We start from the raw sequence: 26575 nt of genomic DNA, 5'->3' as shown, positions 1-26575 counted from the left end.
AGTGGAAGCAGGGGAAATCTGCTTTTATTCTACACTCTTATGCTGATCTTTGCTATAACCAGGCCTGAGATATACTGGACAGTATTATAGAACAGATGTAAACATGAGCTTAGCATGTCCTCCTGGCTCAAGCATTGAAACAGCACAAACTATGATATTGCTTTGAACCATTCTTTGTGGAAATATCTGATGCGATGCTTCCAGGAAATACTAAAAATGTTTTATTAACTATATTTTTCCAAATAAACCATAATATATACTCCTTTGGAAATATAGTGACTTTCACTATTCAAGGAGAGTTTCTTCATGCAGGAAGTCTAAATGACATTATGAATACTTTTTAAACATTTCCACCAAAATATGTTTTTAAACCATCAAGACTTAACACTGAAAGGGTACAGTGCCAGAAATTACAGTTTTTAACCTCTTCCTTCATATCATACATAGTATATGGAAAGGGTGTTAGGTGCCCATTACCATCAAACTTTAAACTTTAATCACAGTCATAAAACTTCGCATTTTTCCTAACATGGTTTAGTTTGCATAGTCAAACTTCCAATTTAAGTTTTTAAAACTCCTAAGTGGGCTTCCTTTTGATGCCAACTTTAACCAGAAGGCTTTTCATTTGAAAAGAAGACTGCACTGCACTTAGCAATGTTTAAAAATGCAGTAGCTTACTCCTTTCAAGCTGTGAATGGAGATAATTGAAGCAGTACCATTTGATGTTTTTGTACACACTTACTTGACTATGAGTCTGTGTTTTCTGGAGAAGAATGCATGTGCATTGAATAGTTTCACTATTTTACGTGTTAACAAGATTTTAATGAAAAAGGATTTAATTGAGTTTGGGGTTTATGTCCTGAATTTTTCACTAACTCATGATGTGATCTTTTGTTAAAGATTATTTCTTCAAGTGAGTACCAGTGATGTCAGCTATCATCATACTGTTTCTATTAGCATTTTAAAAATTAGCTTCCAAGACAGGAAAGGCAAATCCAGATCCAGAGTATGGTCTACTCCTATAAAGTGAATTGCTGCCTCTTCTAGGATGGAAGGGATCCAATGTAGTCACCTTGTCCCCAACTCTTTATTCTGCTCCACCCCATACTCCACTCCCTACTCCACCCTTTACCCCGTCTTGATCAAGCACTCTCAGAGTATAGTCTCATGCATACTGTCCTAGCTCCTACCACTAAATGTTAGCTAGGTCCTGGACTTAATTCAGGCTATAGTTTTTTCCTTTTCATGTCTATCCCATTCCTGGCCAGATTATTTTGTAATTTGACCCCACTTTTTGGCATAGTGGCCAGGAGAGAAGATGAGACAGACTGTAGGAAGTGGGAAGCATGTTGCCCAATGGCAGCAGAATCTTCTCCATCATCTTTAAACAAGGGAGAACACTAGCATTTAGGAGAAACTTCATCATTTTCAAACAGGAGCCTTTAACAGTTCCTAATCCATGAAACAAGTATCATTCTTTCCTAAGTAGGGCCCTAACCTTGCTTAAGGTTAAGACCTGCTTAAGTTGAGAATTTAACCTTCTTGGGAGCTCTTTTACTCTTATCATTAAATCCTGGTCCTGGTCTTCAGCCCATGTTTGCCCTCCTACTGCAGGAGATGAGAACCCCTAGATGCTACCCAAGAGAGGCCCTCTGGCTTTCACACATAGCTTTTAATTTGTGAGCAGTCATTGTTAGCCTTTGGTCTCTCCTGTATTTCCTCAGGTAAGCTTAGCAACACCTATCTAATTCCACTGTCCTTCTGATTAGTATTTACCCCTTTTTCTCAAAAAGCCTGAATGATCACACCCTCTAGTGCATTCCTTTCCACTGGAATATCATCCCAATTATACCAGTAAAAGATAGTATGGCCATCTGTGCACTGCTTACCCCTGTGAAAGAATCCTTATTGGCAGTCCCTTGTTAGGTGATCCAACTCCAAAATCTTAGTATCTGCTTTCTCAGATCTCTTGGTATCAGTTGTTGTAGATTGCATTTCCTAGGATGTAGGCTCTGAGCTGGAAACTAGTGTGCAAGAAGTTTAATTTTAGGGACTGCTCTGGTAGTTGGTACTGCTGGAGGAAAAGGGAAGGAAGCAGAGTTGGGCCATGATTTAGTGTCAATAAAAGCCTCAACTGACCTTGGGCTTCTGAATGTGCAGTGGCCCTGAAGAGTTGTCCTGAGTTATGGTGAGAGGGTCTAGCCTTTATTTCTCTGAACTGATTAGTTATTGGATGCAGGCCAGGCTACAACGTTTGGCAGAGTAGCTCTTTTCACCCAAAGCTGTTCCAGAAAGGGCGACTACAAAGGGCTGTCTTCCAGTAGCATTTCCAGCAGCTGAAGTAATAAGTCCTTCATCCTAAGAGGGGACCTGGGTGGCATGTCACAGCACCCACTACAGTTTCATTGGGAACATTTCCTTTCATTATATCGTGTGGATTACTCTCAACCATGTAGGAGGGTGAGAACTTTGTTGCTTTGTTGACTAAAATTTTTTTCTAGCTATTATTTCGTTCTCATTTCATTCAGAGTCAGAGGTGATTCTTCATATTGAATTGTTAAAAATTGTCTCTTTTTCTCCACATAATGAATCATTTATTTTTCCTATAACCTTTTTTATACAATTGAATAGGGAAAAGATTTTTTTAATCTGTTTTACAAGGTACTTCTAATCCTTCATCTCACTTTACTGTATTCCAAAATCTTAGTAAATACCCCATGAAGCTATGAAAATAGAATCAGCAAAAATTGTGGTTATAGTTGTTCAATTTTCTAACTATGAATGAAAGAGCAAAAAGCTCTTAAGTTATAACCTTTTATACAAATATATTGAGACAAGTGCAACACCAACAGGAAAAAAAAAAAAAAACATTTTGTGTTATTTTTCCAGGAATGATGAGAGGTTGCTGGTAACCATCCACCCCTCCCTTCTAAATATCCCTGCATGGCCATTCATGGTAATGAAATAGCTCTTCCAATCCAACAAAGCTAACTGGTTTATCAAGGCCACAAGTCTATGATCCCTCATCAGAAAGATGCCTTCTCATCTATTCTCAAATGCATTAAGAATTTCAACAGTGTAATGCTTTCTGTTTGAACAAATTCACCTCTGTTATATAATAATAGCATAATTATCCCTTTTTTTATGTCTTTCAAATAGCTCAGAGCTTGCACTGACATGGCTCTAAGTGATTCTTAGAAATCTCTGTGGCTGTTAATCCCTAATCACTTCCTTAACCTGATCACCCACCTTTTCAGATAATATAAAAATTAACAGCTTTTAAACATTTTTAAGACTGTAGTCACTATAATCAGTCATACTTAATTTTAATGAAATGCTTTAACAGAAGACCATTCTTTTCCCAAGACTCTTTAAAAAGGCAATAGAGTAACTATTTCTAGTTTAGTTTTTGTATCTGCAAGAACCACTATATATGTTGAATAACTAAATGATTCAATATATATATATATATAACTATAGTTATATACATATAACTATATGTATCAGTTCAGAGTTCATATCAGTTCATATAACTATATGAATCAGTTCAGAGAAATAAAGGCTAGACCCTCTCACCATAACTCAATATATAACTATAGTTATATATATATATATTGAATCATTTAGTTATTCAACTAAATGATTATATATTTAGTATATATATACATATATATATATATATATATATATATATACATACACACACACACACTGTATACAGTGGTATATGTAAAGATATATATGGTATCATTTAATTATTAAACAGTCATTTGAGCACATATTATTTCCAAGCGCATAGGAACCACAAAGATAAAAACCAGTTAGGCATGACTCCTCCTTCAAGCAGCTCAGGAAAGACAGATGTGAAATCGAAATATCATGGTATCTTGTAATAACCCTTGACAGATATCATAGTGGAATAACAATGGAGGGAAAGCTGTGCCTAGAGAGAGGAATGGCCTCAGGAATGGTGGGGATACCAGATGGCTATGATGTAAAAGGGTACTACAGAGTCAGTTTCATGTAAGGGAGTAGCAGGACATGAGCATGGAAGCTTAGGTAAGTAGGCCTTTTTCACAGGGGGAGAAGAGATCCTGGAGGAGAAGGAATGAGATCAAATTTGCACTTCTGATTTTTCATCATGCTGATGGTAATGTGGAGGGTGTATGGAAGGAAGAGAGCATGTTGGCTGTAGGTATATCATCTCACAAATCTCAGGTATTCTATGGGATTTTTCCTAAATGAGTCTGGAAATAGACACTCACTGGGAGTGTATGTTTGATGGAGTAATGAAATTACCTTCATTAAAGACTACATTTGTATGTCCACAGGCAAAGCATCTTAGTGTAAAAATAAACACAGAGAAAAACATTGACATAAAGAATAGTTCCACTTACTTGTAATCAGGAGTTTGAGTATAACAAATTCTCACAATGAAGAATATTCCTTAGTTTTTTGGGGATTCTATGAAAATTATTATTATTATAACTATTATATAAATTAGCTTCATGAAATTCATATGAAAGCTCTACAGAAAACACATTAAAATGTGAAGGATATTTCTCTTAAACGTATTTAATGGTGCAAAAAAAAGAAAAAAACGTTTCTTTAAAATAGTCATGGTCTGCATATCACTGAGTTAATTCCCATTTTTAAAGCATAGAAGAATAATGTTATTTTAATATTCCTGAGTCAACTCATCATTTTTAAATTTTGTATATTCATTAAGTAAAATTGTCATTATGCAAATATAATAAATACTGCACTAGAATAGATTTGCAGTTCACCTGACCTTTGTTAGTAGGATGTTAGATTTGACTGTCAACCTATTCTTCAATAAATTTTATTAAAATCTTGCACTTTCCAATAAAACAGTTTTGTTTAGTTGGACTATATAAGGACAATTCTGTTCAAAATTTGAATATAATTTGTTGTTCATCTAACATGAGTACTAAAGATTTTTGTGCTAAAATACTGTTATTTAAAATAATTCTGAAACCCAGCTATGACATATAAGGAAACATAGCTTTTAAGTTGAGAAAGCACAATGTGATTCTGACTAGAATACTTTTTTTTAATATAGTCTACCTTAACCTAAAAATGTGTGTCATAAAAAGGTTAGTATGCATGGCCACTCTTATTTTTTTTAATTCAAAAATGAAAATTTTTATTACTTTTTAACTTTAAAAAAATTTTAACATAATTTATTGTCAAATTGGCTTCCATACAACACCCAGTGCTCATCCTAACAAGTGCCCTCCTCAATGCCCATCACCCACTTTCCCTGCTCCCACCCCCCCATCAACCCTCAGTTTGTTCTCTGTATTTAAGAGCCTCTTATGGCATAACCACTCTTAAAAATAAAGAATGCTTGGGGCACCTGGATGGCTCAGTCGATTAAGCATCTGACTTCAGCTCAGGTAATGATCTCATGGTTCGTGAGTTCAAAGTTTGAGCCCCGCATCGGGCTTCTACCATTAGCGCAGAGCCTGCTTCAGATCCTCTGTCCCCCTCACTTTCTGCCCCTCTCCTGTCCATTCTCTCTCTCTCTCTCTCTGTCTCCCAAAATATAAATAAATATTTTAAAAAGAAAGAAAGAATGCTTTTGAAGGATTAACACCAAATTCACCCTTTAAATACATTTTCCTTAATTTACAAGTACAGGATCATCAGCTTGCTTTCTTTGATGGGATCAAGCTCCTTAAAATATAGTTTAAAATATGTTTAAGTACAACTGTATTAACTATTTTTATGTATTGCATTTCTTCCTGTTTTAAATGTACACATCAGTAACAACACTTACAATTCTATTATTTTCCTTCTAGATTTGTTCCTCACGACATTGTCTGCCTCTAGTACCTTCCAGTTTGAGATATGGGAAAATGTGGTAAGAAATCTTTTCTTTGAAGCATTTTTAAATGATGGCTTTCAGTAAAAGCACACAATTTTAGAAAATAAAATGAAAGTAATCACTTGGTTGGTTGGTTTCAACAATAAATAGAACAACTTTAAGAGCCTTTGGTTGCATTGCTGCATTCAAACTGCTGAATATTGCTGAAGGAAATGATTCATTCAGCATCAATTCCTCTGCAGGTTTTTAGGCATGACTGCCAATTAAACCAATCAGTCTGCCCTAATGTGAATGTTAACAGGGCCCCTGCTAGGCTGTCAGCTGTTGAGAGAGGTTACTATCATTTAATTTGTCAGCATAATGGTTTATTGAAAAAAACCCTTTTTTAAAAGACTAATTTTTCCTCTTTGCCTTCAGGCTTATATAAAATAATAAGAACAACACACACTAAACTGACTGCCAACTTGACCAGGATTAAGGAGTCTTTCCCAATATATATATTTTTTTAATTGCAAGTAGAAGACTCCCAAACTGATGATTTTATTTTATTTTACTTTTAGCTTGATGTAGATTGTATGAAATATTAATTAATGAAGAATAGAACACTCTAAGTCTTAAAATTGAATTTCATGCTATGTAACAGAAGACAGGATTTGAGGACAGGCCAAATTGGCCAACTGACTTTCATCAAGTAATGGTCAAGTATTGAACCTGACTTTCCTCATATGCAAAACGAGAATAAGAGTGTCTGCTTCATGTAATGTGAAAGTGAAGATTAAATGAAACAATGTGTGTGAAGTGCCAGGTACCCAGTAGACACTTAATAAATTTTAATTTTAGATCTCTCAATTTCTCATCTATTTACTGATGATTGTGTTTTATTCAATTCAAATTAAACCCATAACATTTTACATTTTTTATTAAATATGGATGGAAAATAAGCATATCTCAAAAAATGTTCAGTACAAGTTTGTGAAAGGAAGTTCATTATTAGCCTTCAAGTAAAGGATAGTAATTGATGTTGGTCATGACTCAAATTTCTTCATAGAAGGAAACTAGGATGAGTGGAGAAGCTATGTGTAGATAAGAACAGGACTTCTAAATGCTACTTCTACAGTAAACAACTTGATCCTTCTTTTTTCTTAACATGGGAAAAGTGAGAAATATAACTAAACCAGAACGATTTATTTTTGTTTACTTTTTAAAAAATTAATTATATTTCTTCTACTGATATTAGAAATATGATTGTTATATACTTAATTATTACTATAAATTAAATCTCCCACTGCTGGGGGATATTTGTTTTTTAGGTGGACTTGAAAACAATACCTAAAGTGAATCTTGAGGTATTAGATATGAGAAAATCAATCATTTTGATTAATCTATATCCATATGGAGGACAAAAAGCCTCATTGCACATAAATATAAGGTGTAATAAAATTATGAAATACTTTTAACTGTTTGATATCCTCTCAGCCTAGGCTGATTTTCTTTTGCCCTAGGTTAGATTTTTTTTTAACTTAAGTATAATTAACATTCAGTGTTATGTTCATTTCAGGTGTACAGTATGATGATTCAGCAACTCTATACACTTCTAAGTGCTTATCAGGATAATTGTACTGTTAATCCCCTTTATCTATGTCAGGCATCCCCTCACCCACCTCCCCTCTGGCAAATACTAGTTTGTTCTCTATATTAAAGAGGCTATTTTTTAATTTCTCTCATTTTCTTTATGCATTTGTTTCTTAAATTCCACGTATGAGTAAAATCGTATGATATTTGTCTTTCTCTGACTAATGTTTTTTTTTATCATTATACCCTCCAGAGTCATCCATATTATTGCAAATGGCAAGATCTCATTTGTATTTATGGATGAGTAATATTCCATTGCATATATACAACACCTCTTCTTTATCTATCTGTGAATGGATACTTGGGTTGCTTCCATATCTTGGCTATTGTAAATACTGATGCAATAAACATAGGGGTGCATATATCTTTTCAAATTAGTACTTTTATTTTCTTTGGGTTGATACCTAGAGTGGAATCCTTGGGCCATATGGTAATTCTATTTTTAACTTTTTGAAGAACTTCTATGCTGTTTTCCACAGTACCTACATCTATTTGCATTACAGTCAATACACAGAGCGTTCCTTTTTTTCCCACATCCTTGCCAACACTTGTTATTTCTTACGTTTTTTATTTTAACCATTCTGACAGGTGTAAAATGATCTAATGATCATTTTAATTTCCATGATGATTAGTGATGTTGAACATCTTTTAAGTGTCTGTTGGCCATTTATTTCTTCTTTGGAAAAATGTCCATTCAGTTCCTCTGCCCATTTTTAAATCAAATTTTTGGGTTTTTTGATGTTGAGTTATATAAGGTATTTACATATTTTGGATATCAACCCCTTTTTGGATATCATTTCCTATTATATCCTATTGGATAACTTCTCCCATTCAGTAAGTTGCCTTTTTGATTTGGTGATGGTTTCCTTTACTGTGCAAAAGCTTTTGATTTTTGGTATAGTCTCAATAGTTTAATTTCGCTTTTGTCTATCTTGCTTGAGGAGAGATATCTAGAAAAATATTGCTACAGCCAATGTCAAAGCAGTTGCCACATGTTTTCTTCCAAGGAATTTTATGGTTTCAGGTCTCACATTTAGGTCTTTAAACTGTTTTGAATTTAATTTTTCTGTATGGTGTAAGAAGGTGGTCAGTTTCACTCTTTTGCATTTAGCTGTCCAGTTTTCACAATACCATTTGTTGAAGAGACTTTCTTTTTCCCATTATATATTCTTACTTGAACATATAAGTGTGGGTTTATATCTGGACTATATTCTGTTCCATTAATCTATGTGTTTATTTTTGTGCCAGTGCCACACTGCTTTGATTACTATAGCTTTGTACTCTATTTTGAAATCTGCGATTGTGATATCTCTAGCTTTCTTCTTCTTTCTCAAGATTGCTTTGGCTATTTGGGGTCTTTTTTTCATTCCATACAAATTTAGGATTGTTTGTTCTAGTTCTGTGATAAATGTTATTTGTATTTTGATAGGGATTGCATTAAATCTGTAGACTGTATAATGGAAATTATAACAATAGTGGGTCTTCCAATCCACAAGCATGGAATACCTTTCCATTTGTTTGTGTCATCAGTTTCTTTCATCAGAGTTTTATAGTTTTTGGAGTACAGGTCGTTCACCTTATTGGATATGTATATTTCTAAGTATTTTATTATTTTTGGTGCAGTTGTAAAAGAGATTGTTTTCTTAACTTCTCCTGCTGCTACTCCATTATTAGGGTATGTAAATGCAACAGGTGTCTGTATATTAATTTTATATCCTGTGACTTTACTGAATTCATTTATAAGTTCTAGTAGATTTTTGGTACATATTTTAGTAGGTTTTTTTTTTTTCTATACGTATCATCTGCAAATAGTGAAAATTTTACTTCTTACCAATTTGGATGATTTGGATGTCTTAGTGCCATGGCTAGGATTTCCAGTACTATGTTGAATAAAAGTGATGACTGGATATCCTTGTCTTCTTCCTGATCTTAGAGAAAAGCTCAGCATTTCATCATTGCATATATTACCCATGAGATTTTCGTATATGACCTGTATTTTGTTGAGGTAGGTTTCCTCTAAAACTGCTTTGTTGAGAGTTTTTATCTTGCATAGATGTTGTACATTCTCAGATGCTTGCTGTGTATTTGCTGATATGATCACATGGTTTTCATCCTTTCTCTTGTTAATGTGACATATCATATGAACTGCTTTGAAAATATTAAACCACCCTTGCATCTCTGGAATAAATCCTCTTAATCATGGTGAATGATTTTATATGTATATTGGATTCCGTTTGCTAATATTTTGTTGAGGACCTTTCCATCTATGTTCATCAGAGTTAGTGTCCTATAATTTTCATTGTTTGCAGTGTCTTTTTCTGGTTTTGGTATCAGGGTAATGCTGGCCTCATAGAATGAATTGGATGGCTTTCCTTTCTCATCTGTTTTTTGGAATAGTTTGAGAAGATTAGGTATTAACTCTTCTTTTAATGTTTGGTAGAATTCATCTGTGAAGCCATCTGGTTCTGGACTTCTGTTTGTTGGGAGTTTTTTGGATATTGATTCAATTTCACTGGTAGTAATCAGTATGGTCAAATTTTCTATTTCTTCCCGATTCAGTTTTAAGAAGTTATAGTTTCTAGGAATTTATCCATTTCTTCTAGGTTGTCCAATTTGTTGACATATAATTTTTCACACACTCTTCTCTTATAATCCTTTGTATTTCTGTGGCATCACTTGTTATTTCTCCTCTTTCATTTCTTTTTATTATTTATTTAAATTTTAGTTAACATACATTGCAATATTGATTTCAGGAGCAGAATTCAGTGATTTATCACTTATATATAACACCCAGTGGTCATCACAACAAGTGCCCTCCTTTTAATACTCATCACCCATATAGCCCATCTCCCCCACAGTTCCCTCCCTCAACCCACAGTTTGTTCTCTATCGTTAAGACATCGTTTGTTGTATTGTCTCATGCGGTTTGTTTCCCTCTCTCCTTTTTCTGCTTCCTGTTTGTTCATCTGTTTTGTTTCTTAAATTCCACATACGAGTAAAATCACATGGTATTTGTCTTTCTCTGATTAACTTATTTCACTTAGCATTTTACTTTCTAGCTCCATCCACATTGTTGCAAGATTTCATTCTTTTTGATGGTTGAGTTCTATTCCATTGTATATATATACTACATCCTCTTTATGTATTCATTAGTCTTTATGTATTCATTAGTCAATAGACATTTGGGCTCTTTCATAGTTTGGCTATTATTGATATTGCTGCTATAAAAACATTGGGGTGCATGCATCTACTCAAATCTGTATTTTTGTATCCTTTGGGTATACCTAATAGTACACTTGCTAGATCATAGGTAGTTCTATTTTTAGTTCTTTGAGAAACCTCCCATACTGTTTTGCACAGTGGCTGCACCAGTTTGTGCTCCCACCAGCAGTGCAAGAGGGTTCCCCTTTCTCTGCATCCTTGCCAACACCTGTTGTCTCTTGTGTTGTTAATTTTAGCCATTCTGACAAGTGTGTGGTGATAATCTCATCATGGTTTTGATTTGCATTTCTCTGATGATAAGTGATGCTGAGCATCTTTTCATGTGTCAGCCATCTGAATGTCTTCTTTGGAAAAATGTCTATTCATGGCTTCTGCCCATTTCATACCTGAGTTGTTTGTTTTTTGGAGTGTTCAGTTTGATAAGTTCTTTGTAGATTTTGATACTAACCCTTCATCAGATACGTTGTTTGCAAATATAGTCTCCCATTCCGTTGGCTGCCTTTTCGTTTTGTTTCCTTTGCTGTCCTTTTTATCTTGATGAAGTCCTAATAGTTCATGTTTTCTTTTTTTTCCCTTTCCTTTGGTGACATGTCTGATAAGTTCATGTGTTCGAAGTCAGAGAGGTGGCTACTTGTGTTCTTTTCTAGGATTTTGATGATTTCCTGTCTCGCATTTAGGTCTTTCATCCATTTTTGTGTATGATTTAAGAAAGTGGTTTAGTTTCACTCTTCTGCATGTGGCCATGCACTCCTCTTTCATTTCTGATTTTTTATGCCTCTGGCTAAAGATTTATCAATATTTGTTGATCTTTTTAATATATCAGCTTCTGGTTTCATTGATCTCTTGTTTTTTAATCTCTATTTCATTTACTTCTGCTCTAATCTTTATTAATTCCTCTACTGGTTTGGGATTTTATTTGTTTTTATTTTCTAGCTCCTTTAGGTGTAAGGTTAGGTTGCTTATTTGAGATTTTTCTTGTTTCTCGAGGCATCTATTACTATAAACTTCCTGCTTAAAACCGCTTTTGCTACATTCCCAACATTTTGGATTCTTGTGTTTTCATGGTCATTTGTCTGCAGTATTTTTTTATTTTCTCTTTGATTTCTTCCTTGACCCATTCATTGTTTAGTAGCATATCACTTAGCTACCATGTATTTGTGTCCTTTCCAGATTCTTTCTTGTGATTTATTTCTAGTTTCATGAGGTTGTAGTCAGAAAAGATACATGATGTGCTTCCAGTCTATTTGAATTTATTGAGACCCAGTATGTGATCTAATCTGGAGAATGGTCCATGTGCACTTGAAAAGAATGAGTATTCCACTGCTTTAGGTCCATCCAGTATGTCATTCAACGCTATTGCTTCTTTGTTGATTTTCTGTCTGGATGATCTATCCATTGATGTAGGTGGAGTGTTAAAGCTCCCTATTATTGTATTCCTGTTGATTTTTCCTGTATGTCTGTAAGTATTTGCTTTATGTATTTAGGTACTACCATGTGGGGTACATAAATATTTACAATTAGCTGTATCATACTCTTGTTGGGTTGTTCGCTTTATCATTATGTAGTGCCCTTCTTTGTCTCTTGTTGCAGTCTTTGTGTTTGGTTTTGGTTTTTTTTAAGTTTATTTAATGGGGGGTGGAGGGAAGGGGAAAGTGGGTGATGGGCATTGAGGAGGGCACTTTTTGGGATGAGCACTGGGTGTTGTATGGAAACCAATTTGACAATTTCATATAAAAAATAAAATAAGTTTATTCATTTATTTTGAGAGAAACTGACACAGTGCTGGTGGGGGAGGGTCAGAGAGAGAATGAGAGAGAATCCCAAGCAGGCCCCATGCTGCCAGTGCAGAGCCTGATGCAGGACTCAAACCCATGAAACAGTGAGATCGTGACCTGAGCCTAAACCAAGAGTCTGACGCTTAACCCACTGAGGCACCCAGGCACCCCTACAGTCTTTTATTTAATGTCTCTTTTCTTTGATATAAGTTTTACTACCCCAGTTTTCTTTTCACTTGCATTTGCATGGTAAATGGTTTTCCTCACTTTACTAAATTTCAATCTGCATGTGTTTTTAGGTCTAAAATGAGTCTCTTATAGGCAACAGATAGCTGCGTCTTGCCTTTCTGCACATTCTGTCACCCTGTGTCTTTTAGTTGCAGTAGTCAGTCCATTTACATTCAGTGTAATTATTGATAGGTATGTACTTACTGCCATTTTGTTACTTGTTTTATGTCTGTTTCTGTAGTTCTTCTCTGTTCCTTTCTTCTTTTGTTGTCTTTCCTGGTGGTTTGATGGGTTTCTTTAGTGATATGCTTGGATTACTTATTCTTTATTTTTTGTGTATATTTTTTGTGTAATGTTTTGATTACATGGTTACCTTTAGGCTTATATATAACATCTTATGCATACAATACTGTGTATTGAATTGATGGTCACTTAAATTTAAACCATTCTAAAAGCACTAAATTTTTACTCCCCACCCCCCGCTATGTTTTACATACATGACATCATACGTTTCATCCTATTTTATTTTATTTTTTAATGTTTATTTCTTTTTGAGAGAGAGAGACAAAGAGTGTGAGCAGGAGAGGGGCAGAGAGAGGGAGACACAGAATCTGAAGCAGACTCCAGGCTCAGAGCTGTCAGCACAGAACCCAACATGGGACTCAAACTCACGAACAGTGAGATCATGACCTCAGTTGAAGTGGACACTCACCGACTGAGCCACCCAGGTGCCCCATCATTCTTTTATTTTGAGTCCCTTGACTGGTTTTTACAGATATAATTGATTTTACTGCTTTTTTTTTCCCTTTAACTTTTGTACTGGTGTTATAAGTGATTAATCTGCTTTCCTTATGTTTGTATTTACCTGTGAAATTTTTTCCTTTCATAATTTTCTTACTCCTAATTATTATGGCCTTCTCTCTCCATTCATAGATTGCCTTTAACATTTCTCAGAAGGCTCAGTGTTGATGAACTCCTTTAACTTTTGTGTGTCTAGGAAACATTTTATCTCTCTTTCTCTTCTGAATGTTAACTTTGTTGGGTAGAATATTCTTGGTTGCAGGTTTTTCCTTTCAGTACTTTGAATATATCATTCCACTCCCTTTTGACCTGCAAACTTTCGGCTGGCAAATAAGCTTATAAGCCTTATGTGGTTTCCCTTGAATGTAACTGTTTTCTCTTACTGCTTTTAAAATTCTCTCTTTATCAGTACTTTATGCCATTTTAATTATTATGTGTATTATTATGAACCTGCTTGGGTTGATTTTGTTGGGGGCTTTCTGTGCCTCCCGAATCTGGATGTCTGTTTTCTTCACCAAATTAGGGATGTTTTCAGCTATTATTTTTTCAAATAAATTTTCTGCCCCTTTGTCTCTTCTCCATCTGGGATGCCTATAATGCAAATATTATTACACTTGATGATGTCACTGACTTCCATAAGTCTATTCTCATTTTTTATTATTCTTCTTTCTCTCTGCTGTTCAGCTTGGTTGCTTTCCATTACTCTGTCTTCCGGGTCACTAATTTGTTCTTCTCTCTCCTCTGATCTTCTGTTAATTCCCTCTAGTGCTTTTTTAATTTCAGTTATTATCTTCTTTTTCTCTAATTGGTTCTTTTTTATATTTTCAATCTCTTTTTGAATGTCTCACTAAGGTTCTACACTCTTTTCTCAAGTCCAGTGAGTGTCTTTATGACCATTACTTTGAATTCTTTATGAGGCATATTGTTTATCTCCATTTCATTTAGATCTTTTGCTGTGGCTTTATATCTTTCATTTAAGAAATATTCCTATGTTTCTTCATTTTGTCTGACTCTCTGTTATATATTAGAGAAGTCGGGTATATTAGGGAAGTTTCCTGGTCTTGCAAATCATGGCAGCCTTCGGAATTAAACCTAGTAAAGCAATGTAGTAGGGGAAAACCTTCAAGAAGAGACCAGATATTTATTTGGTCTCTTCTATTATTGTTTTCTTTTAAAGAAAGTTAATAAAGTAAGTGATGGGCAGTAGAGACTAAGGGCTGTTCTTGCAGTAAAACAGCTGGATCAATAAGATACCCATATTGACAATTAATAAGTCACTGGTACAGTTAAGGGAAATGTAGACGTAGTATTAACTAGTTTAAATAAAGTGTAGATTTTGTTAAATGGAGGATTATTTTCAGTTAGAGATTGGACAGACAATTTGTAGGATACACTAGTTGACCAAAAAAAACCCTCCAAATATCTATAAAGCCATATTAGGTAGTAGAGCTAGAGCTTTAACAAATCTCATTAGAATGTGAATTGTGTACACAGTCCCATGCCCGTGCTCTGGGAGGCACAGAAATGAATGGAGCTTATAGGCCAAGAAGGCTAAGTATGGGCAGCTCTGGCTGGTGTAATGAGGTATACAAACCTCATGCTACAAGTAGCTCAGAGACAGAGCAGTTGCTTCTGTTTGGTCTACCGAGGATCATCAGGGAAGACTCCATAAAGATGTGGTATTTGAAATGGCCAGTTCAAATGAGCAGAATGTTAGTGGTTGGAAGTGAGAGAAAGAAAGAGATGGGGAAGGAAGTACACAGGAACCCAGGACATATTCAGAGAGTTGAACATGGCTGGTTTGGCCCAGAGCATGAAAAGATACTGGAAGGTAAGATAAGAAGAATTGGTTTAGACAAGATCAGCAGAAGCTTTGACTTCTAAACTAAGTAATTTAATCTTTTAAATATTTATTGAGAAGCTTTTAAACCTTTTAGGACTGAAGGTGAGATGAACAGAGTTCTCATTGTTGCCATTATCTTACTACTGTAGATCAGATAAGTTTGCATGGAAAATCTGGAAGCAGGGAGATAACTTAGGTGGAATTTACTATAACCTGGGAAAGAGGTGAATGATTAAAGGAATAAAGTATTGGGAATGGCCTAGAAGGGATAAATATGAAAAATATTTATCAATGCAAGGGTAATTTGTGTTTTGTACTAGTGACCAGTTAGAGAAAAGACAAATGAAATATCTAATTTGAGGTAGGGAAAAAAAATTATTTCAGATAAGAGATATATCAAGAAGGCAATTAGTAATGTAGGAGTAGACAGAGAAAGATAAATATCATATGACTTCACTCATATGAGGGCTTTAACAGACAAAACAGATGAACATAAGGGAAGGGAAACAAAAATAATATAAAAACAGGGAGGGAAACAAAACATCAGAGACTCTTAAATATGGAGAACAAACAGAGGGTTACTGGAGGGATTGTGGGAGGGGGCATGGGCCAAATGCGTAAGGGGCATTAAGGAATCTACTCCTGAAATCATTGTTGCATCATGTGCTACCTAACTTGGAACTAAATTTTTAAAAAATTTTTTTAATTAAAAAAAAAAAAAGAAATATTCGGACTAGAGTTCAAGGAAGAGACTAGGTAAGTGTCACAAAGGAAAAGACTAAGGACAAAAATGGCAAAGCCAGACCCTTGGGTAATACCTACCACCCTTTATGTCAGAACTTATAGTCTTGACACTATTATCATTTGGGGCCAGATAATTCTTTATCATAGAGTTCCATCTTATGCATTGTAGGTTGTTTATCAGTATCTCTGACTTCTACTCACTTAGATGCTAGTAGCTACCTCCGATTTTGACAATCAAAAAGATCTCCAGACATTGCCCAGTGTCCTTGGAGAACAAAATCACCCCCCGTTGAGAATCATTGCTTTATATGAATAAAGATGTAAACACAAAATAGTCATCAGATATTACTTCTTGGTCATTTTCTCAAACATTGTAAATATAACAATTTTAACATTAAATATTAAAACATATAGGCCAATGCATGGGTAGCCATCTATAAAAAAAGATACTTGTTATAACATTGCACCTGTGGTTGGAATTTAAGCAGAAACTGGCAGGTAGTGTCCTCTGTCACTGGCAGTGGGTTAGCTGCTTCAATGGCAGATGGTAGTGTTTGTAGCAGGAATAGTGGTATTATTATTAGTGTTCCTACTAGTGATAATAGTTAATGTTTACTAAATCCATACTGTCTGCATATATTCTACTAAGCACTTTATATGGACTATCTCACTAATCTTCACAAAACTTTGTAAAAATACATTTTCAAGATAAGTAAACAGATGCTTTTAGAGTAGAGCTAACTTATTTTGACCTGAAAGCTAGCAAACAGTGGAGCCAGAAGTTCAACTAGGAAATCTGTTTCTCAAATTTCTACCTATAAGTCATTCGTTGTACAGACAAAAGGAAAGGCAAAAGACATAGCTGCAGCAGAACCCCTAATGGCTTCAACAGTGAAGACCAGTGAGAACAGCATGGTAAAGAATGAGACCAAGTGTAGTGCATTCATGTCAAATAGCAGTCCATGAAAAAGGTACTCGGAGCTCCTAAGCATAGGACTGCCATTATAAAAATACTATATAAGTGCCTAATAACGCTACATTTTGTAGAATACTTTCTAATCTGTCATTGCATTGATACCATATAGAACCCTCGAGTAGACCGTATGTTTATCCCCTTCTAAGGGCTTAGAGCTGAGACCCACAACAGTAAGTGGCTGTTCCAAAGTGATACAACTTACCAATGAAAGCGGAACTAGAACCCCTGTCATCTAACTCTATATCCAGTGCCCTTTCCATTAGTCTATTCTGCTCTCTAGGTATGAAAGAGTCTTGATTATATGCTAGTATTTCCTACGTTAGATAGGTACAAAGCAATTTCATGTTTGAAAATAAGTATGGACAAAACAGGAAAGAATATCCAGTGGAATAAAGACAGTCTCTTCAGCAAGTGCTGCTGGGAAAACTGAACAGCAACATGCAGAAGAATGAACATGGACCACTTTCTTATACCATACACAAAAATAAACTCAAAATGAATGAAAGATCTAAATGTAAGACAGGAAGCTATCAAAATCCTCGAGGAGAAAGCAGGCAAAAACCTCTTTGATCTTGGCTGCAGCAACTTCTTACTCAACATGTCTCTGGAGGCAAGGGAAACAAAAGCAAAAATGAACTTTTGGGACCTCATCAAAATAAAAAGCTTCTGCACAGCAAAGGAAACAATCAGTAAAACTAAAAGGCAACCGATGGAATGGGAGAAGATATTTGCAAACAACATATCAGATAAAGGGTTAGTATCCAAAATCTATAAAGAACTTATCAAACTCAACATCCAAAAAACAAGTAATCCAGTGAAGAAATGGGCAAAAGACATGAATAGACACTTCTCCAAAGAAGACATCCAGATAGCCAACCGACACATGAAAAAATGCTGCACATCCTCATCATCAGGGAAATACAAATCAAAACCACAATGAGCTACCACCTCACACCTGTTAGAATGGCTAACATTAACAACTCAGGCAACAACAGATGTTGGCAAGGATGTGGAGAAAGAGGATGTCTTTTGCATTGTTGGTGGGAATGCAAGCTGGTGCAGCCACTCTGGAAAACAGTATGGAGGTTCCTCAAAAGATTAAAAATAGAACTACCCTATGACCCAGCAATTGCACTACTAGGTATTTATCCAAGGGATACAGATGTGCTGTTTCAAAGGGACATATGCACCCCCATGTTTATAGCAGCACTATCAACAATAGCCAAAGTAAGGAAAGAGCCCAAATGTCCATCGATGGGTGAATGGATAAAGAAGATGTGGTATATATATACAATGGAGTATTACTTGGCAATCAAAAAGAATGAAATCTTGCTATTTGCAACTACGTGAATGGAACTGAAGGGTATTATGTTAAGCAAAATTAGTCAGAGAAAGGCAAATATCATATGACTTCACTCATATGAGGACTTTAAGAGACAAAACAGATGAACACAAGGGAAGGGAAACAATAATATAAAAACAGGGAGGGGGACAAAACATAAGAGACTCTTAAATATGGAGAACAAGCAGAGGGTTACTGGAGGGGTTGTGGGAGGGGGGTTGGGCTAAATGGATAGGGGGCATTAAGGAATCTACTCCTGAAATCACTGTTGCACTATCTGCTAACTAATTTGGATTTAAATTAAAAAAAAATAAAGTTAAAAGTGAAAATAAGTATGGTCATACTTCACTTTAAAATGTGTTATCTATTAAGAGTAATAACATGTTGATAAAGTTTATAGAATCATTATTATCAAATATTAAATATGTAAATGATACTAATCTGAATTGAGATTGAGTTATATACTTTTCTATTACCAATTAGAGCAAAGAATAAGTAATGATAATAAAGGGAAGTTAAATCTGATAAAGTATTATCTTCCCCTAATTATGTCATATATATATAATGTATTCTGCATGCTCTCACTGTAGCAAGAATATGTTCTTTTTCCCCAGTGACTGAAAGGAACTATTGCTTTTGTTCTACTGAGGTTTGGGGTTAATATGGCATCTTAGACATGGGAGACCATCACCTGGGAAGTACTCAGTGTTTCTTGATGGAAATGCACCATGAGGTTATATCCAGAAACACTTCTACATATACTTATTAAGTTTAAAAGAACTTCACTGGAGTAATTTGTTCACTTGAATCAGTATAATGAGTTGGCATTCCTCTTTATGTTAACATGAAGCTGATGTAGTTTAAAAGAGATTTTCTATTTATCCTAGAACCATTATGTCCACTCTACAGAGTGAACATATGCTATGATGTTTCTAAAGTGCAAAGGCAGTGGGAACTTCAGTCAGAGATTTGGCACCTTTGATATATCTCTAATGTAACTTCAGGTACTCCATAAGACTGGAGGGGAATCATAAGTTTAAGACACTGTGTAAATAAGATTTCTATAGAAGCATCATTCAAAAAGTATGTCAGATACTTTAGTAATCGTAGGGGAAACATGTTTCTGCATGCAGATAACACTGTTAAAATGATTGGAAAATACTTGATTTGTCACAAGACAAATCTTACCCACTTACTCATGTTCCTCGAGCATTTGGTCTTCATGTTTTCATTGCAGCAGTGCCTTTCTCTAAAATAGCAGAAGTGACTCCTTATAAAATTAACTTGCAAATCTGCAGTATCCTTAGGAGAAAATTTTTTAATTTTTATAATATTTTTCAACATATAGTTATCTATATAAAGTATATAGTAATCAAAGTCAGTATGTCAAATAGTAGAAATGTCAATGATAAAAAGAATGCTCTGTATAGAACTAAGTGCTCCAAATTCAGTTTTTTGGTTGATTTTTCTGGTGTTGTAATCTAAAATTGTAGAAAAGGAGGGCACCTGGGTGCCCAACTCTTGATTTTGGCTCAGGTCAAATCCCACAGTCATGGATTCAGGGTCCATGTTGGGCTCTGCAGTTAACGTAGAGCCTGCTTAAGATTCTCTCTCTCTCTCTCTCTCTCTCTCTCTCTGTCTCTCTGTCTCTCTCCCCTGCTTGTGCTGTATAAATGAATGAATGAATAAATAAAATTATAGAAAGGAAAGGCAATTCTCCATTTGGAAAGAGTAACTGAAACAAAGGATCTCTAATGGATTTTCTTTCTTGTTTAGCTTAGCCGAGCTCTCCTTAGCACCTACCAGTTGTTGTAATCCTTTGTTCCCTTTTCACAATGATACAGAAACTTGAGTTGAGTTGCTAATGAATGGCCCTTTAAGGATCCATGGAATTATCATCTCATTTGAATCTTTTTTTTTTTTTGAGAGTGAGAGAAAGAGATCTCACAGAAGCCAGGGAGAGGGTCATGGGTTGGGGGAGAGATAGGGAGAGAGAGAGAGACAGAGAAAGAGAAAGAATGAATCATAAGAATAAGGTTCCATGCTCAGTGCAGAGCCTGATGTAGGGCTCTGTCTCACAACCTTGGGATCATGACCTGAGCCAAAATCAAAAGTCAGATGCTCAGCCAACTGAGCCACCCAGTCACCCCTCATCTCATTTGAATCTTGATATTTTTTCTTAATTGTACCCAATAGAAGTCTTCTTCCTTTGAAATCTATAAAACAGTGTCTTTGCTACTTGCTTGTACCACTTATGTGTTACCTTCAGAAGTTCTATTTTCTTGACATATCTTATCTCCCAATTGAACTGGAAGCTCTCTGAAGGTAGGATCTATTTTTTATACTTCTTTATATTTCCAAATATAAAGAATATACCAAGTACACTACTATTTCCACAGTACTTGAAAGGAGAAGACACTCATGTCTGAAATTATAATGAAGATTTAGTAAAGAATATAACACCAGAAGGCAAGGAAAGCACTCCAGGCAATTTTTATCAACTCACAGCAGTTGCTTTTTCTTTCTTTTTTTTTTTATGGTAAAAGTAGAACAGGAAAGTGAATAGTTTTTTTGTAGTACAACAAAAGCCTTAAATTATTTATTTCCGTGCCTCAGTTAAAATGCTTTGTTTCACACTTGACAGATGAATGGATTATAATAGGCTAATCCAAACTTTTCTGCCGTTAACAGGATGGAAATTTCTCTGTCAATACTGTATTTGAAAAACCTCAAAATATGGTGGTGATTGGACAGTCAGCATTTGCAGACTTTGGTAAGATTCTTTCCATCTTTCAAATTCTACCCCTTTCTCTAACCTAGTCATACTAATTTCCCATACCTGAATATAATTGTATTGTCTTCAGAACTATTGAAGATTTAAAAGGTGTCTTTTCCAGTATTATACATGGCATGTGGTCAATTCCTTAACACAAGAAGGGGCCATTTATGACATTTATGTTTAAAGTATAACTTGAACTTAAGGGTCTCCTGTTTGCAGGAGTAACATGCAAAACAAGGAAGTCTGTTGAGGCTTTTCTAAAGGATACCAACTAGTGATTATTGTGAAGTCTTCATACATTTCTAAATGATGGAACAAAAAAAAATTGGGAGTTAACCTGACCTCTTGAAACTTGAATACTAAAAACCATTTCTATTTACATCATAATTTCAAAGAACAGTAACATCTATTGTGAATTTGCCAGATGAGGACACATGAATCTCTGTTTTCCTTAAGATTCTACACTGTAAATCAAGTTCACTTTGGTTAGGAACTTCCAAAGCATGTATGCCTCTTTCATCATTTGTCAGTTATTATTAAAAAGGATTTTGTATTAGATAGTAGTCTAGATGACCACTACCTAGGAGTTTAAAGCCCACTCTCCTCCTACTTTTCCTTCATTCTGCCAATAAATACCTCAGCTTCTTCCTCAGAATCCAGATGACATGTCACCATGCCCAGAGGCCTCAGCTTCCTCATTTGTCAAATTTCAATGACAATTGTATCCACCTCCCAAGACTATAGTGAGGAACACAATGTGAATAAAGTACACTATTGGGCACATAGTAATATGACAATAAGTTACTGTATAACATCTTTTCATTGGACTTACCTGTTTTTTTGTTGTCATTACTGCTCTTTGCTCAGTTGGCTCAATCAGCTCTTTGTTCAGTGTCATAGAAATGAATCCCAAGGCAGCTATAACAAGTTTAATAGTGTTATTTGAGGGGCACCTGGCTGCCTCAGTCAGTTAAGCGCTGGTCTCTTCATTTCGGGTCAGGTCATAATCTCGTGGTTCGTGAGATTAAGCCTCATGTCAGGTTCTGCAACAGTGCAGAGCCTGCTTGGTATTCTCTCCCTCCTTCTCTCTCTGCCCCTTCGTATGTGTGCATGTGTGCGTGCACACTCTCTCAAAAATAAATAAATAAACTTTAAAAAATAGTGTTACTTGATGGAAATATCAACATCTCTATGTTGTACTGTATTTTAGTTTGGTTATGTTGCATGTTACTTTGATTTTGAGCTTTTTTCTGGTTCCTGATTTACATATAGTCTTTAATAAGCAAATAGTGAAGTTATACATGAAAATTTTTTTAAATTTGCTGACTGACTTGATAAACTGGATTGATGACAAATCCTTTTGCAAGTCTTCCTCTAGAAAAAAAAAGTATATATGCATTATATAATTTTCAAGGGTACACATACCTCCCTTAACTCTAGTTAAGAACTTCTATTTGTGTTATGATCATGTGTTTTATATAAGTGCCTTGACTTTAACAACATTATTGGTAGCTTTTCTTAAAATTTATTTAAATTTGACTAACCATAGACTTTTACATGCAGGTATTGTTCAAATGTGCAGAATATAGGATATAGCCCATTAAGAAACATAACTATATTTCCCCACTATTTTTAATGACTTTAGGTAGCATATCAGTAAACACTTTTATTTATTTTCTTTTAATATGAAATTTATTTTCAGATTGGTTTCCCTACAACACCCAGTGCTCATCCCAACTGGTGCCCTCCTCAATACCCATCACCCACCTACCCCTCCCTCCCACCCCCATCAACTCTCAGTTGGTTCTCAGTTTTTAAGAGTCTCTTATGCTTTGGCTCTCTCCCTCTCTAAGCTGTTTTTTTTTCTTCCCCTCCCCCATGGTCTTCTGTTACGTTTCTCAGGATCCACATAAGAGTGAAAACATATGGTATCTGTCTTTCTCTGTATGACTTATTTCATTTAGCATAACACTCTCCAGTTCTATCCACGTTACTACAAAAGACCATATTTCATTCTTTCTCATTGCCACCTAGTATTCCATTGTATATATAAACCACAATTTCTTTATCCATTCATCAGTTGATGGACATTTAGGCTCTTTCCATAATTTGGCTATTGTTGAAAGTGCTGCTATAAACATTGGGGTACAAGTGCCCCTATGCATCAGTACTCCTGTATCCCTTGGGTAAATTCCTAGCAGTGCCATTGCTGGGTCATAGGGTAGATCTATTTTTAATTTTTTGAGGAACCTCCACACTATTTTCCAGAGCGGCTGTACCAGTTTGTATTCCCACCAACAGTGCAAGAGGGTTCCCATTTCGCCACATCCTTGCCAGCATCTATAGTCTCCTGATTTGTTCATTTGACCACTTTGCATGGCATGAGGTGATATCTGAGTGTGCTTTTGATTTGTATTTCCCTGATGAGGAGCGACGTTGAGCATCTTTTCATGTGCCTGTTGGCCATCCGGATGTCTTCTTTAGAGAAGTGTCTATTCATGTTTTCTGACCATTTCTTCACTGGATTATTTGTTTTTCAGGTGTGGAGTTGGTGAGCTCTTTATAGATTTTGGATACTAACCCTTTATCTGATATGTCATTTGCAAATATCTTTTCCCATTCTGTTGGTTGCCTTTTAGTTTTGTTGATTGTTTCCTTTGCTGAGTAGAAGCCTTTTATCTCATGAGATCCCAATAGTTCATTTTTGCTTTTAATTTCCTTGCCTTTGGGGATGTGTCAAGTAAGAAATTGCTGTGGCTGAGGTCAAAGAGGTTTTTTCCTGCATTCTCCTTTAGGGTTTTGATGGTTTCCTGTCTCACCTTCAGGTCCTTTATCCGTTTTGAGTTTGTTTTTGTGAATGGTGTAAGAAAGTGGTCTAGTTTCATCCTTCTGCATGTTGCTCTCCAGTTCTCCCAGCACCATTTGTTAAAGAGACTGTCTTTTTTCCATTGGATATTCTTTCCTGCTTTGTCAAAGATAAGTTGGCCGTACTTTTGTGGATCTAATTCTGGGGTTCTATTCTATTCTATTGGTCTGTGTGTCTGTTTTTGTGCCAATACCATACTGTCTTGATGATGACAGCTTTGTATTAGAGGCTAAAGTCTGGAATTGTGATGGCTCCCGCTTTGATCTTCTTCTTCAATATTACTTTGGCTATTCAAGGTCTTCGTGGTTCCATAAAAATTTTAGGATTGCTTGTTCTAGCTTCGAGAAGAATGCTGGTGCAATTTTGATTGGAATTGCATTGAATGTGTAGATAGCTTTGGGTAGTATTGACATTTTAACAATATTTACTCTTCCAATCCATGAGCATGGAATGTTATTCCATTTCTTTGTATCTTCTTCAATTTCCTTCATAAGCTTTCTATAGCTTTCAGCATACAGATCTTTTACATCTTTGGTTAGATTTATTCCTAGGTATTTTATGCTTCTTGGTGCAATTGTCAATGGGATCAGTTTCTTTATTTGTCTTTCTTTTGCTCATTATTAGTGTATAAGAATGCAACTGATTTCTGTACATTGATTTTGTATCCTGCGACTTTGCTGAATTCACGTGTCAGTTCTAGCAGACCTTTGGTGGAGTCTATCAGGTTTTCCACGTATAATATCATGTCATCTGCAAAAAGTGAAAGCTTGACTTCATCTTTGCCAGTTTTGATGCCTTTGATTTCATTTTGTTATCTGATTGCTGATGCTAGCACTTCCAACACTATGTTAAACAACAGCGGTGAGAGTGGGCATCCCTGTCGTGTTCCTGATCTCTGGGGGAAAGCTCTCAATTTTCCCCCATTGAGGATGATATTAACTGTGGGTTTTTAATGAATGGCTTTGATGATGTTTAAGTATGTTCCTTCTATCCTGACTTTCTCGAGCGTTTTTATTAAGAAGGGATGCTGAATTTTATCAAATGTTTTTTCTGCATCAATTGACAGGATCATATGGTTCTTATCTTTTCTTTTATTAATGTGATGTATCACACTGATTGATTTGCAAATGTTGAACCAGCCCTGCATCCCAGGAATGAATCCCACTTGATCTCATTTGATCATGGTGAATAATTCTTTTTATATGCTGTTGAATTCAATTTGCTAGTATCTTATTGAGAATTTTTGCATCCATATTCATCAGAGATATTGGCCTGTACTTCTTTTTTGTTTTCCTGGGTGTCTGTCTGGTTTAGGAATCAAAGTAATACTGGCTTTATAGAATGAGTCTGGAAGTTTCCCTTCCCTTTCTATTTTCAGGAACAGCTTGAGAAGAGTAGGTATTATCTCTGCTTTAAATGTCTAGTAGAATTCCCCTGGGAAGCCATCTGGTCCTACACTCTTATTTGTTGGGAGAGTTTTGATAACTGATTCATTTTCTTTGCTGGTTATGGGTCTGATCAAGCTTTCTATTTCTTCCTGTTTGAATTTTGAATGTGTGTGGGTGCTTGGGATTTTGTCCATTTCTTCCAGGTTGTCCAGTTTGTTGGCATATAATATTTCATAGTATTCCCTGATAATTGCTTGTATTTCTGAGGGATTGGTTGTAAAAATTCCATTTTGATTCATGATTTTATCAATTTGGGTCATCTCCCTTTTCTTTTTGAGAAGCCTGCCTAGAGGTTTATCACTTTTGTTTATTTTTTCAAAAAGCCAACTCTTGGTTTCATTGATCTGCTCTACAGTTTTTTCAGATTCTATATTGTTTTATTTCTGTTCTGATCTTTATTATTTCTCTTCTTCTGCTGAGTTTGGGGTATCTTTGCTGTTCTGCTTCTATTTCCTTTAGGTGTGCTGTTAGATTTTGTATTTGGGATTTTTCTTGTGTCTTCAGATGGGCCTGGATTGCAATGTAATTTCCTCTCAGGACTGCCTTCGCTGCATCCCAAAGCGTTTGGATTGTTGTATTTTCATTTTCGTTTGTTTACGTATATTTTTTAATTTCTTCTCTAATTGCCTGGTTGACCTATTCATTCTTTAGTAGGGTGTTTTTGACCTCTGTGCTTTTGGAGGTTTTCCAGACTTTTTCCTGTGGTTGATTTCAAGCTCCATAGCATTGTGGTCTGAAAGTGTGCATGGTAGGATCTCAATTCTTTTATACTTACGATGTGATTTGTCTTGGAGAATGTTCCATGTGTACTCGAGAAGAAAGTATATTCTGTTGCTTTAGTATGCAGAGTTCTAAATATATTGTCAAGTCCATCTGATCCAAGGTATCATTCAGGGCCCTTGTTTCTTTATTGCTCCTGTGTCTAGATGATCTATCCATTGTTGTAAGTGGAGTATTAAAGTCCCCTGCAATTACCACATTCTTATCAATAAGGTTGCTTATGTTTGTGATTAATTGTTTTATATATTTGGGGGCTCCCATATTTGGCGCATAGACATTTATAATTTT

At 35.4% G+C, this 26575-nt stretch overlaps 1 protein-coding gene across 1 annotated transcript in view; it reads left to right on the top strand.

Annotated features, from left to right (window-relative positions):
- ITFG1 (integrin alpha FG-GAP repeat containing 1) overlaps positions 1–26575 on the top strand; it is a 342298-nt gene that overhangs the window by 79094 nt on the left and 236629 nt on the right. The window contains exons 7-8 of the mRNA XM_042920514.1: positions 5826–5887; positions 21106–21187. Coding sequence (XP_042776448.1) covers positions 5826–5887; positions 21106–21187 — 144 coding nt within the window. The remainder of the gene's footprint in view (positions 1–5825; positions 5888–21105; positions 21188–26575) is intronic.

The sequence above is a fragment of the Panthera leo genome, chromosome E2 (genome assembly GCF_018350215.1).
Source record: "Panthera leo isolate Ple1 chromosome E2, P.leo_Ple1_pat1.1, whole genome shotgun sequence".
Classification (NCBI taxonomy): domain Eukaryota; kingdom Metazoa; phylum Chordata; class Mammalia; order Carnivora; family Felidae; genus Panthera; species Panthera leo.
This window is presented reverse-complemented; position numbering and strand designations above follow the sequence as displayed.